Source organism: Paramisgurnus dabryanus, chromosome 21, assembly GCF_030506205.2.
Source record: "Paramisgurnus dabryanus chromosome 21, PD_genome_1.1, whole genome shotgun sequence".
Lineage (NCBI taxonomy): Eukaryota > Metazoa > Chordata > Actinopteri > Cypriniformes > Cobitidae > Paramisgurnus > Paramisgurnus dabryanus.
Window position 1 is genome coordinate 11713937 of NC_133357.1, and position 14507 is coordinate 11728443.

Sequence of the window (14507 nt, forward strand, 5' to 3'; positions counted from 1 at the left end):
CTCAGGATTACAATACTAACTGAAAGTTTGCTGTAATGGGGCAAATCCCGCTAGTAACAGGCGCGCAAAGTTTTATTTTATATTCACATTTGGCTCTTGGTAAGTGTACGATTCGGCCACTGACTGTTGAGCACGTGCGTTTGATTGTTAAGGAAAACGCACATAAATAGTGAGTAATGGAAAGAGATCGCTTCTCAGGGGTCATTTCCTACAAGGAAAAGCGAGATTGCAATGCAAAGGAAATCAGTAGTTAAAGAATGAAATACTGAGCAGTGTAAACAGTAAATGACCTTTACTGTTACGCCCAAATGACCTCATCTTCCTTTGGAGGTGTTCTGAAAAAATACTCCAGAATTTATGTTTCCACTTCCTAATAGTTTTCGCAGGTGATATTTTTTTCCTCTTCTTTTTTGCGTTTAAAATTGCGCTCCTCAACCGAGTGACCTCTTCAACCCGGCCTCCCAATTGTCCTAGGTAAAAATTAGCACTTTTGATACGTATGGATTGGAGACGCACAGCGTGCATAGTTCCTCAGCTCATTGTTTCAGGGAGGAAGTGTTGAGAGTAAATACAGTAACTGAGAAAGCATGTGCTGGGGCCACAGGGTGCACACAATTTAACAGGTTAACCTTGAGCTCCACTTATCTGTGTGAGAAAATATATTTTTTGCAATGCTACTATTACCACAAACAACATGAGATGTGGGCTGTTTTGCACCAAATTTGCACTGGATAGCCAAACAACGTTTTGCACCGACAGCTTCATAGGGTGGTTAGAAATAGCTCATCTCTAAAGCATTCAACAGACCGTTATACATCCTGCAGGTTTCCCATTCTTTATTTACTGCATGATAAACATCTTACATTACGAGAGCGCTTCATTTTGAGTCTGGAAAATGTATTTAAAGTGAACTTTACTGAATCTTTAAATCAGATTTGTGGGGAAAGGGTGACTTTGCGGTGGGGGAATTCTGTCCTTAAATAGGCATCTTTGGATACGGACGAATCCGGAACAGCTGCGGGGCGTTGGATGGGGGGATGACACAGGGAATAATCTTACAGATAGCACATTGGGGTGAAATAGCAAATGCGCAATACAGAATCCAATTTCGGTTAATTTTATTTTGCTTTCCGGTACCAATTTGAACAAAAAATGTTTTAATTAAGTCATTGTATAGTTTGTCACAGAAAAAACTTTAGTCAGTTAGTGGACGATCATATTTAGCTTTTAACTGCTATACACATTAAACTCTCTAAAGATAATGTTTGTCTAACTGGTGTCTGGCTTTCAAATACATTTTTTAAATAAGAAATGCTTGTTTCGGTAATCTGCTGTTGTGATGGTCTGATAAGGACAGGTTTTCTGAGAGTGCATTTAAGTGGAAGCCTTAAGGAGGTGGTGAGGTCACATGAGGTTAAGTCGGTGAGGGCACTACAGACACATTCTCATAGTTTCTCTCTGTCTCTGGTTTATCTCTTTCATGCTGTCTGTCTTTCATTCTTCTTTGCTCAAAGATGCAGTCTCTCTGAGTCTTCTGTGTTTCTGTCAGGGTTTAGGTTACTCCCATTGGCTACTGCCTGGACTCCTTTTGGGTGGAGACTTGATTGTCAGACTATTTTTATTCCACCATCTTCTTGTATTCATGATTAAATTTGGCTTTACTTAAAAACTTCTAAGTCGCATTTTTGGGCAACCATCATTATATTTTAATAGCTTGGTTTCGTTTGGCCACACCACGACACATCAAGTCATCTTGTATTCACACTTTGCATTAAGTGAGATCTGAAAGTGTAGCACTATTCTCAGCAGAGAATCTCTTCTGATGACGTGAACTGATGGCAGAAAGCTGCCGATGGCAAAGCTGCTTGTTTTCAGCAAATAGGGTTTATTATGGCAGAATGTTATTTGTCGCATAATTAATATTCATGAGTCCAGCTAAAATGTGCCCCACTTTTTGGTCATCCCTCCATCCCAGTTTATAGTGATGACGTTTAAATGCAAGCTTGCATTTTCTCACACTCTTTTATAGGTGTGACTGCCATCCGTAGCCTACATATATACGCATGTAACTTTGTCCTTTCAACTCCCTATTGTTGTAAATAAGGTGTGCCAGGAGATATGTAAAAGTTACAGACAAGGTAAAATGTAAACAAGTTTTTGATTTTTTTGGCATTGTGGTGTGCATATGGTATTCAAGGTTGGTACAACCATTGTTGTTGACTTTTGTTCATTAATAAAAGCCGTTAACTGCGAACTACTCCCATAAATCACAGACATTCACCACAAAATTGTTGTTTTCTGTTTTTGTCTCATCAACAGCTGAGAGGAGTTTATGCACTGAAAAGACCTCAGGAAAATCCAAGATGGCCGCCAAAAGGAAAGGTGGCCTAAAGTTGAACGCTATCTGTGCCAAGCTTAGCCGGCAGGTGGTGTACGACAGCAGTTCCCAGAATGCCGAGGGAGACTCGGACATAGTGGACAACAGCGAGCGGGGCAGCCTGCACTACGATGAGGGCGACAGGCCTGAAAATGACTTCCCAGAGGCTCTGACTCTGGGCCAGAGCTTGGAGGAGGACCAGAAACGGCGCGAGGCCATCGAGAAGTGGGTGAACGGCGAGTACGCTGACGATCCGCACTCCTTTGACGGGATCGAACACAGGGGACTCAAACCCAACAATGGAGACGATGGTCCACCTGAAGGTGTATACATGGTGCAGCCCCAAGGCTGCAGTGATGATGAGGACAATACAGAAGAGGCAGAGACTATGCCCGGCTCCCACGAAGGCAGTTACCACGAGGACAGGGACTCAGAGGGCAGCCCGCAAAAAGACGACAGCTACCAGCCCCCCAGTGATGCCCCACCTCGGCAAGCCCCCTTTGCCTCACCAGGTATCATTTTTTTCACTTGCTCGCATTATTTAACCAAAACAAAACATGCATGAATAAGATAACATCTTTTTTTATCAACTCAGTTTCATTGGTTTAGTCTTTCTTTACTTAGTCTTTGACAGAATTGAAAGTAGTTAGAAATTAAAGGGACATTCCACTTATTTTGAAAATATGCTCATTTTCCAGCTCCCCTAGAGTTAAACATTTGATTCTTACCGTTTTGGAATCCATTCAGCTGATCTCCGGGTCTGGCGCTTTCACTTTTAGCATAGCTTAGCACAGTCCATTGAATCTGATTAGACCATTAGCATCGCGCAAAAAAAAGAGTTTCAATATTTTTCTTATTTAATACTTGACTCTTCTGTAGTTACATCGTGTACTAGGACTGACAGAAAATTAAAAGTTGTGATTTTCTAGGCATATATGGCTATGAACTATACTCTCATTCTAGCGTAATAATCAAGGACTTTGCTGCTGTAAAATGGCTACAGCAGGCGTAGTGATATTACGCACTGCCCAAAAATAGTCCCCTGCTATTGAAAGTAACCAAGGGGACTATTTTCGGTCAGTGCGTAATATCACTACACCTGCTGCAGCCATGTTACAGCACCAAAGTCCTTGATTATTACGCCAGAATGAGAGTATAGTAACATGGCTGCAGCAGGCGTAGTGATATTAAGTGATATTAAGCACTGACCGAAAATAGTCCCCTTGGTTACTTTCAATATTAGGGGACTATTTTTGGGCAGTGCGTAATATCACTACGCCTGCTGTAGCCATGTTACAGCAGCAAAGTCCTTGATTATTACGCCAGAATGAGAGTATAGTTCATAGCCATATCTGCCTAGAAAATTACAACTTTTAATTTTCTTTCGGTTTTAGTACACGATGTAACTACAGAAGAGTCAAGTTTTAAATAGGAAAAATATTGAAAATCTTTATTAAATTTTTTGGCGCGATGCTAATGGTCTAATCCGATTCAGTAGATTATGCTAAGCTATGCTAAAAATGCTAGCGCCAGACCCGGAGATCAGCTGAATGGATTCCAAAACTGTAAGAATTAAATGTTTAACTCTAGGGGAACTGGAAAATGAGCATTTTTTCAAAAAAAAGTGAAATGTCCCTTTAAAACTTTGAAATTAATAAACAAATCTTAATAGCTTATGCAGTAGCCTGTTCTGACAAATTTAGTTCAAAAGTTTATCTCACAGTCTCTAAATCCTTAAGATTCATGTTAAATAAAATCTCAAGTACAGCAAATGCAATGAATAAACAGTGCTGTTTTTGTATGTCATGGTTTCACACCGTGGTTTACCTTCAGGAGAGGATTGTCAATGCAAGCTCTTTAATTCGACATGAAAAAGAAACAAACATTACATTTTTGTCTGTATTTGCAACATGATCATCCAGATAACGCAGCATGCACATTGCCACTTTTCACAAGTGATAAGCTTAATGTGCAGAAACCAGCACAATCTGTAAAACTGTAAAACGCCTTGAACTTTCACCTCAACAAAGGTGCGCAACAAACAACAAGACACAAACTGCTAGATAACACCGGGAGATAAGACGTTTCACTTTGGGTGAAAGTAGCTTTCTTCTCAGATACTGTAGCTGTCAAAATCAGGTTAGTGCTGGTTCACTTTTTTTACTTTTCTTTTTTTAATGCTGCACTTTTTTTTTTTCATTTTTATGGTTGATGCACGCGGCCTCTATCACAGAAGTGGGGCTAAGAACTTCTGAGAAAATGGTGCATTTTCCGGCAAACGCGAGTGCTTTGTGGTTTTAATTAGTCATTTTGTGTTTATTTCATGGTCATAAACAGCTATCTATAAATATGTGTTTGTGTTAAGAAACAAGCTACACCTTTGCTTCCCCTGGTCCCTGGCTGCGTTTGCATCTCAAAACAAAGAAAACGCAGTTTGAAGACTGCAGCGAACAGACATTAGTCACCACTCCTGTCTTGAGTTGTTTTTCCCCTCCTTTCTCACTTTCTTGATTGTAACTAGGGCATCTACTCCGCTATGTTACTGCGCGCGCCTCACAATTAAAATATTTTTTCTTCCCTCGCGCTGCTGTCTTTCAAAGGCTGATGCAGAGCGCACATAATTATGCATATAAACATAGTGGCTTAATTATCTCTCACAACATCAGTGACAATGTAATTAACAAACATCGCAAGATCAATGAGAGAAACTGCGACCTTCAAAACATTTAACTCCTCACATCAGGGGACTGAGCAGAATCGCTATCAGCATAAAATCACTGAACGCGTCTCCCATAGCAGTCTGACGCGTCCCGTGCAACTCACTAGGAACAAGCGCAAAAAATAAAAACGTATTAAAGGCGAGTATCAACCGAGGTCCTCTTTGGTCTGACAGTTTGACCACAGAGAGTTTGCTGTTGTGAAATTTTGTGAAAGGTTTGTGAATTCGACATTGATTGGGCCTCGCATATAATATCATATTCAATATAATTTATAACATTTTATAATATTTTACCTTATTATGCTTGTTATAGAAAAAGTTATACAAATAGTTTTTTCTCTATATTCTCGCTGTAAAATGACTACAAACACCTGTGACTGCACCTTTATTTGTGACCCTTGCTGTGGTGGTGTCATTTTGAGATTTGAAACATTAAAGTTTGATTTCATCGATTTTCCTTACTTATCATGGATACATTTTCTCAGATTCATTTTTACATTATGCAAGATGATTTTATTTATTTAACAGGCAGGGTCACATTTTATTTATGCTGCTTTACAAAAAATACTTTCTAACCAAGTGAGTTTATTTAAAAATCACCATCAGAAATGTCTATCTTAAGAACTTGGCTTTAAAAGTGTCCTTGATAAGTCCATTTATAGATTCCTGTCTATATGTTCTTATCATCAGCCCCTCTTTTGAAGACAAAGTCAGATGGCCATGTTTGGTCAGCACGAAGGAGATATAATGCCCATTTGTTATCACACAGCGAAGGGAAAAATGTGCCTTAATTGCCTCAAATGTAGACAAGGGCTTTGTCACCGGCTGGAATTTGCCTGTATGAAGTGGTGAGATTAGGAGCACTTCTTTTTGTACTCGTGAGGAAAAGAGGGAGCTGGGAGTTCAGCCAGGCAAATCGTACCTTTCCCCCAAAGCCGTGGCTTTCCAACCACATGCACATGACATCATTTGGAGCGTGTGAGATAAGGATGAGGGGGAAAACTCATTTACATGCTGTTTTAAAAGGTTATCTGCTTTCAGGTCCTGGCATAATGTGTGCAGTTTAAGTCCAATCGTACTCCTGACACTGATAGTCTATTAAGCGCGTACAGGGCCGCCCACTAGCATGCAAACTGTTAGTACCTGTTACTACTATTACTACAGCTATTACTGTAGAAGCTGTGGCATTCGTGTGATGTTGACATCTGTCACCACATTTCAGAATTAAAGGGAAGGTAGACCCAAAAATAACTTAAAAGATGGATTACCCGGAAGATACATTTTGTACTGGTCTATTCACTCTTAAATTGTTAGACAGCTGTTTTTATACTGTATGTGACCCTGGATCACAAAACCTAAAGGCGCACAGTTATGCTTAGCTATAGCCAACAATATATTGTATAGGTCAAATGTATTGATTTTTTATGCCAAAAATTATTAGAATATTAAAGGGGATATATGATAAAAAAAACTTTTTCCAAGTTAAGTGCTATAATTGGGTCCCCAGTGCTTCTATCAACCTAGAAAATGCGAAAAAGATCAACCCAGTAACTTAGTTTTGGTAAACCATTTAATGAAAGCAAGTGAAAAAATAGGTCATTGAAATTTGGTTCCCCTTATGATGTCAGAAGGGGATCTTATTATTATAATAATACCACCCCTAAATCTGCACTATACAACCAAGACACTGCCATTTATTGCAGAGAGAGAGAGAGAGACAGAGAGACAGAAAATAATTGACAACACAATTGAGTTTCAATTTCAACAAACCACCATCATATGGGGATGAGTGTTTGCATTTCATCAGCTCATTTGCATTTAAAAGGTCACACCCAAAATGGCACATTTTTGCTCACACCTACAAAGTGGCAATTTTAACATGTTATAATAAATTATCTATGGTGTATTTTGAGCTAAAACCTCACATACGTACTCTGGGGACACCAAAGATTTATTTGACATCTTAAAAAGTCACATAACATGTCCTCTATAAGTAAAGATCATGTTACATGAAGATACTTTGATATCTCCTGCCATAAATATACCAAAAATGTGTATATTAAAAATCAAGACTTGATTTGAACAACTTTTAATTTTTATTATTCTCAATATTTTTTTTTCTTACATTCCAGATTTTAAAATAGTTGCATCTCGGAAAAATATTGGCTTATCCTAACCAATCATACACCAATGGAAAGCAATTTATTAAGCAATTTGACATACATATTGATAGAATTTAAGGTGACTGTCTCTTTAACACTAATGTAAATATAATGCTGCAGATGCCTTTTGACATTAATAACTTTTGACACAGATGAAGAGGGGGATTTCTGTCAGAAAATAAAGGGAGTTTCCCAGCTGTTTGAAAAAGGTACAGTGGAATAAGTCCAATTACCCAAAACAGGAGTGTCTTTGATTGCTGCCCTTGGAAAATGTTCAGCGACGGAGATTAAAGAGCTTGTTCTGACTTTAAAGCTGTGTGCAGTCACGTGACCTGACAGAACCCTTCTAAGCAGTCATGACCTGTACCAAAATACATCCACTGGATGTCAAATTTACGACTGAAGTCCTGTGCTGCCAAACTGAAATGATGGGGATGTGTAGCATCAAATGTCCCTCATTAAGTTAGTAATAACAACAAGTAAGTCAGTGTTTTTGCCTTGGCACGTTTCACTGTAAATTGGGGTTAATTAACAAATACTGTTTCTTCTCAAAACAGCAGGCACTAATATGGTACACTGCAAATTTAGCACATTAAAAGCATTATTTAATTTAATTTAATTTGTGTAAATATGTTGCTTTTAGCTAAGCCTGTCATTTGCAACTTATTTTGTCAAATTTGTAGTGTTACAACAGTTTAACACGCCTTATTATAAACTTGTCACTTAATACAGTCATTCAACCCAAAACAGTGCAGAAGTAAGAAAGTGAGTTATTTGGGGTAGCTGTGAAAACTGACACAAAGCTCTTACCCCATTTAGCATGAAATAAAAACTTAAAATAAAATAATGCTGTGGTTAAACACAGCAGCTGATACCATGATGATGCATGGCAAAGAGGTGGGAATTTCCTATTAAATACCTGATACATTTCTCTTAAAATTTTCATGCCCCTTCGATCTGTCGGATCGCCTTTCATAGTGATGTGGCACGGAGAGGACAAGCCCTAATGCTGCAATGGAAATTTGGGGATTATTTTACATGCTGAGAAGTAGATGTGAAAAGCACAGATGAGAGACCGATTTAGCAATAACAGAGAAATATGAGAACAATGTTGAAATATTTTAGTATTAATTACCACCACCGTGGCTAATGTTACCTTTAACCGTCTCGTTTTCCCAGCAATGAAAAAGCCAATTAAATAAATGGAGAAAAGGTCTGAAGCAGGGCTGGGGTCCTGGCAGGGGTAAAGGGAATTTATCTGACACCTCTGTCTAAAGTTTGTCATCTGGAATGGTGTTCTTGTAGCAGGGTTGCTCTTATAACAGACAAACTGAGACAAGATGAGATTTTTTACATTCATCTGCTGTGGTAAACACTATATCGCAGCCAAGAAGTAAGTGCGCCAGTGCCAGGGGGTTTATGTGTTGCTCTCGTTCCATACACACACAGACAACAAACTCAAGAGCTGTAATTTGGTTTTAATAAGGGCTGGTTAAGCAGAAAGTAAAGCAGTTTCCTGCTTTTAACCCAAGTCCTATCATTTAGCCTTTGTCCTGACCCTTTCTCTCAAGACCTGTATGAAAGTTAATGGTGCAGACTTAATCTCACAGTAAAGCAATCAAATTGCGCCTTTAATACATTGCATCCTTCTTGTGGAGACTTGTTTTGATAAAAAATAGTAGACAATATCTTATGGATTTTTCTACATTGCCATAGAGCATTGAAATATGATTTGTATTGCAAAAGGTGCTTATTACATGAAATGTTGTAAATCATCTATTTTTGTTTGGTTCTATAGGGGAGGCATCTGTCCTGCGGGACTACGCCGCCAACACCATGAACGAGTTCTTACACATGTTCGGCTATGATGACCAGCAAGGGCGAGATGAACTGGCCAAGAAGATCAGCTTTGAAAAGCTAAAAGCAGCTACCTCAGACGGCTCCTCCTTGAGCAACGAGGAGGCCACGCGTCGAGCTCGCTTCTCCAAGTACGAGGAGTACATCCGTAAGCTGAAGGCCGGAGAGACCTTGCCCTGGCCCGTGCACACCAAACCCGAAGAGCTAAACTCCAAAATAGCACAGGAGAAGAGCACCAACCTCATCCAGCCACCCCTCCCAGGGACAGAGGCTCAGATTTTTCCACCCGGAATGGACCACAAGCAAAGCTCACTTAACACGCCCCCAGCCAACCCATCACACATCCAGAACCTGGCATCCCGGGCTTCCAAGTACGATTATTTCATCCAGAAGCTGAAGATGGGGGAGAGTCTCCGACAACAGAATGGCAACTCCTATAAGCGGCCCTCTAAGTACGACCTGGAGAATGTCAAGTTCCTGCACCTCTTTAAACCAGGAGAGGGCAACCCTGACATGGGCGGGGCCATCGCCTTTAAAACTGGCAAGGTTGGCAGGCCGTCCAAATACGATGTACGAAACTTCCAGAAGATGCCTGGGAAGGTCGATCCTCCAATTATGCCAGGCATACTCCCGACTACAGCAGCGACTCCAGGCACGCCGGTCATCAACACAGCCGCCCCCGCCGGGGTCGTGAGTGCTCCCGGGTTGCCAGTAGACCAGGCGGGACACCTGGGTATTAACACTGATTACTTGAAGTCCAGCTTCTCCAAAACCGACTCGATCACTACTGGAACCGTCTCCTCAGCCAAGTAAGACCAGAAAACAAAAAGTCCATTGGTAGTTTTTTTTTTAAGGTGCCTCGATATTGAACAAGGGGATATTGAACATTTTCAGTTCTGCTTTTCCGTAACTAAATTTCAGAGAACTGGTGTGAGGTGTGATATTCTTTGCTTTTAAATCAGCTTACAACTTTGCATGGACATTTTTGGCACTCTCGCTTTGATTCAGCTTAACCTTATCAATAGTTGACGCAGGTCATGGCAAAAACCTTGAAACTGTTATACTGCATTCCCGTACAGTAGCTACCCAAAGCAGCCGGCAGTGTGCCCGTGTGCAAGTACACTCACAAATACATAGTGATTTGTTGTCAGAACCAACCCTTAAGAGGCAGATTAACCCCAGGTCATCTCCAGCATGGAGCTGCTCAGGTTTAGTTCAGCATTAAAGCTACAGATCTGTAGCCACCTGGTATACAAACTGCCTTGCGATGGGAATTTCTTTTGTAAATGTTTGTTCAATGAAATTTTAACTGTAACTATTTCTCATGCCAGATTCAGGTACCTCAAAAAAAGATGGGCTACCATTTCTGGCTTTCTGACACTGAGCTCACCCCTCCCAAAATATGTATAAATAATGTATGCTTTCAAAACCTGTTTTCTTTATATTGTTTGGAGGCTATGCATCAAAGTGTATATACACCCCCGTGATTCATTTGCAACCATACATCGAGGAAATGTATATTGATTGTCCAAACTTTGACATGACTCATAAGTAAATACTGTGTCGGTTTGTTTCTATTACTGATGGGACACAAACCATTAATCCTTTTCTTTCTCTGCGTGCCGTGATAGGAACGGCCTTCCTCCGGAGAAACCTGTGACTGAGGACGTCAACGTGTACCAGAAATATATCGCCAGGTATGCAAATCCTTCCCCTCACAAAACTTCAGCACAACGTTCTTTAATTGAGGACATATTTTACGCTTTAATAAAGTAGGACATAGATTCGTGAAAATACGTTTTCCGCGCCGGCGATAAATTACGCGTAAGCACGCCAGGTTTATGGACTAAGGAAAATTAATTGAATTAAGGCGTAGAAAGTGAGTAATTTTTCGCTAGTGTCATATTCTCTGCAACGCAGAAGATCTCTGTGTGCACAGAGCGCGCCTTGCTTCATAAAGCCTTGAGCAAACGGCTTGAAATGTTTGTGGAAAGCACGGCTGATGATAAACGCATGGTCACACCGAGCTTTGTGCTTGTGTGCCATCGGGCATGTCTTCACAGATAGTTGACGCTTTCATTTTTAATATCTACACTTCAAATGAAGATACCGAATCAACAAAATGACAGGCACTCCGAATCCAGACAAAGCACGGAGATAGTCGCGGCACACTCCAATATCGGTTTCTGGATCCCTTTTGTCGCGCCAGTAGAAAGGTGATTATCATTTGTTTATTTATTCAAGCCTTAAATGGAGAAAAAACAGCGTTTCAAAAGGCAAAGTGGCTGTGGCGTTAATGATTACTCTCCCAAGCCGTAACATGAAGGCCACAAATCAAAGCCCTGCCACTAACAGACACACACACACTTCCTTGTGCACACACAAAAACCCTCCTTGGACTGATTACATTTTGCAAGAAGATTTAATTAAGGAATTTTTAATGAGGCTTCTGCTGGCACTGCCAAGAACTGTTTTGATATTTGCACTGCATAATGCATAAAATTTGTCTAAACATCTCGGCAGTTGATGCGCGGGGAGGCAGTAGATAAGCCCAGATACAGTTTCAATTTCCGTGTTGGGAAAAAAAGAAAGGAAAGAGAGGAGGGGAAAAAAGGAAAACGAGGGCTCGTAAAAAACGGCAAATGCAGCCTTGTGTATTGGGGGGTTGTTGAAGGATCAGGGTGGGGGTGGGATCATACGCGCTAATGAGAGAACAGTCGTGCTAAAAAGCAGCTTTGTAAACTTGTCTTCACCCACCTTCCCCCCGCATAAGGGGGAAAAAGTTCTTTATCTCCCCTCGCTGCCGCAGTTTGATGTTTAAAGAGCTTCCCTAGTAGTGTTTAGTCACTGCTTTCCCTCCTAAATGCTTTTATGTACCCACCATCGTGAACATTTTTGATCGGCGTGTCTCTATTGTGACAGGAGATGTGCGGCAATCTCAGTGTCGTGGTGATATTAATATTTAATCCGCCGCTGAATAGCAGTGCAGGCCATTAGCCCCCTGACGCGGCATGTGGGAATTGACCAGAGGCAAAGCGATACTGCCGGGTCCCAGGAGAGCTTTATGTACATAGAGCCCGGTATGTTGGAGTGCGACGCAGAGGGCCTGCTAATGGTGGGTGGGTTTCGTCTCCGCACCGTTTTTGAGAAGCAAACGTATCCAACCCGAGCGTCGGCCACCTCCCTGGCCCTTCAGAACGCCACCCACGTTTAGCAGGTAGTGGATTCACCATTCAATTAGCTTAATGAACTCAGCAAAGTGATTTGTAAAAGCAGTCTGGGGATAATCCAGGCAGTAGGGAGAAAAAAATTCTATTACTTAGCTTTTTCTCCGCTTCAGCAGATGGTGCTTTTGGCAGCGGCTGCGCGAATGTTTATTTGTGTGTTTTCAGCTGTAATTGGAGGTTTTTAACAGTCATCATCGTCAGGGTTATAATCAGCCTGTAAACACTCAGGAAATGTGGCACTTTAAAGCGCCGCCAATCTGCGTAAGATCGGGCGAGTCGGGCGATGAGAGGAGGAAGCCGTTCGGAGACGCACTCAAACCTTTCTATTAGGCCTAACCTTTCTCTGATTAAAGCATCGGCTGTTAACCTGGAGAGGCGAACGCTGATTTGGCAGGGCTTAAAGCACGAGCAAATGAGTGAATTATGTCGGGGGTTACAGTTTAATAAGAGTCTACCTACTGCCTTTGAAGGCAATGGAACTAATTTGGTGGAGATTGCTGTGGCTGGAGAGCGAATTGCAATCGTATGGTCGAGGAAGCGCAGGCCTGTTTTCGCCGTGTGTTTATAGTTCTCAGTAATAATGACTCCGTGAAGATGACTCGGTTAGGGTTAGGGCATCTATCAAGCGGGATAAAAAGCTAAATTGCCCTTTTAAGATGAGCCCCCACATTGTTTCGTATGCGTAATAGATATAGCAAAAAGTTTGATGGACTTAGAGTTTTCTTTTTGACAATGATCTCATTCACCGGCAGGGTGTGTTAGATAAATAACAAACCTTTTGTTGAAACATTTTAACTCAAATGTGATATGTCGTGTGTGTTTGTAGGTTCTCTGGGAGCCAGCACTGTGGCCATGTGCACTGTGCTTACCAATACAGGGAGCATTATCATTGCATGGACCCTGAATGTAACTATCAGGTGAGTACAGGTGTATTAACGCACCTCCAGGGGATACAAAGTGTAACAATTTTTTTAAATTAATAATGAACTGCAAGACGAGTAAAAAAAATTTATTGTGAGAAGAATAGTTTGACTGAAGCCGAATGTTGTGTGCAAATCAAACAGTCTACTAAACGTTAGCGTGCCTTAACCTCCTTTTTTAAATGTATTAAGAATTTTTTTTCAAATAACTCCCATTAAGCAGTCCCTCCAGAAAAACGTGGTTATGCGATTGCATGATTTAACGCATAATTAGCCAAAGTCCGCATATTTATGCGGGGGCCGCATTTTTTCAAATACGCCACATTTTCCATGCGCAAAATATGCGGGGCTTGTATGATTTCATAATCCCCGCATTTTCCTAGCAAAAATCGCATATATCTTAGCAGAAAGTTGAAAAATGTTGCATTTACTTCACACAAGCGCAGCCATGTCCCTGTTGGCATGGGAACGTTATGAAGTGATGCGATTATGTGACGTGAACATCATTGAAAAGCTGCAAAAGTTGCAAATTGTTTTTGCAAGTTCCAGCAGTTTTTGCAAGTTCCCACAATTTCTGCAAGTTCCCGCAATTTTTGCAAGTTCCCGCAATTTTATTGCATACAGTTGCATAAATATCCTGCATATTCCATCGTATAAAAAAAACGTGCCGCAAGATCAAGGATTTTTGCCCGCAACAATCACAAAAAAAAACTTTTTTCTGGAAGAACTGGTTAAGAAATATTTCTTGCAAATACAACTTTAAAACTGTAAAATTCACAGTGACTTCTGTGAAAGCTTTTTAACTATTTAACTTCTATTATCATTTAGAAAATAAAAAATACTAAATGCTGTTCTACATCAAGTTTTACTTTCACTAATTTATAAATTATACACTGAAAGACCCGTCAGTTACTCCTCTTTGATGATAAGTAAGATGATGTCAACCGGGTAATTTTGCAGTGTAACGGTCACAGTTCAATACCTCTAAACATTCATCCCTCTTTGCTAAAAAAACCCAAAAACCTGCTTTCTGTAAGAGCAGCCACATAAAACTAAGAGTGTCACAGCATCATTTAAAACCTCACCTTTACTTTTATCCCATCATTTCCTGACAGTAAAGGAAGATAACTGTTAGAGGAAATGATTAAAATGTGTCACGGTACACAGAAGAAAACACCCAAACAAAACCTCACGATAAAAGCTTTCATCTGTGTGCCGTACTGGTTTAACAGGTTAACACAGATG

The 14507-nt window shown here is 40.6% G+C and overlaps 1 protein-coding gene across 5 annotated transcripts in view; it reads left to right on the plus strand.

Annotated features, from left to right (window-relative positions):
• Positions 1–14507, plus strand: part of casz1 (castor zinc finger 1) — a 230864-nt gene that overhangs the window by 189878 nt on the left and 26479 nt on the right. For all 5 annotated transcript variants that reach the window (XM_065285586.1, XM_065285585.1, XM_065285587.1 and 2 more), the window contains 4 exons: positions 2320–2889; positions 9057–9924; positions 10747–10812; positions 13169–13259. In XM_065285586.1, the coding sequence (XP_065141658.1) occupies positions 2364–2889; positions 9057–9924; positions 10747–10812; positions 13169–13259 (1551 nt within the window). In that variant the 5' untranslated portion in view covers positions 2320–2363. The remainder of the gene's footprint in view (positions 1–2319; positions 2890–9056; positions 9925–10746; positions 10813–13168; positions 13260–14507) is intronic.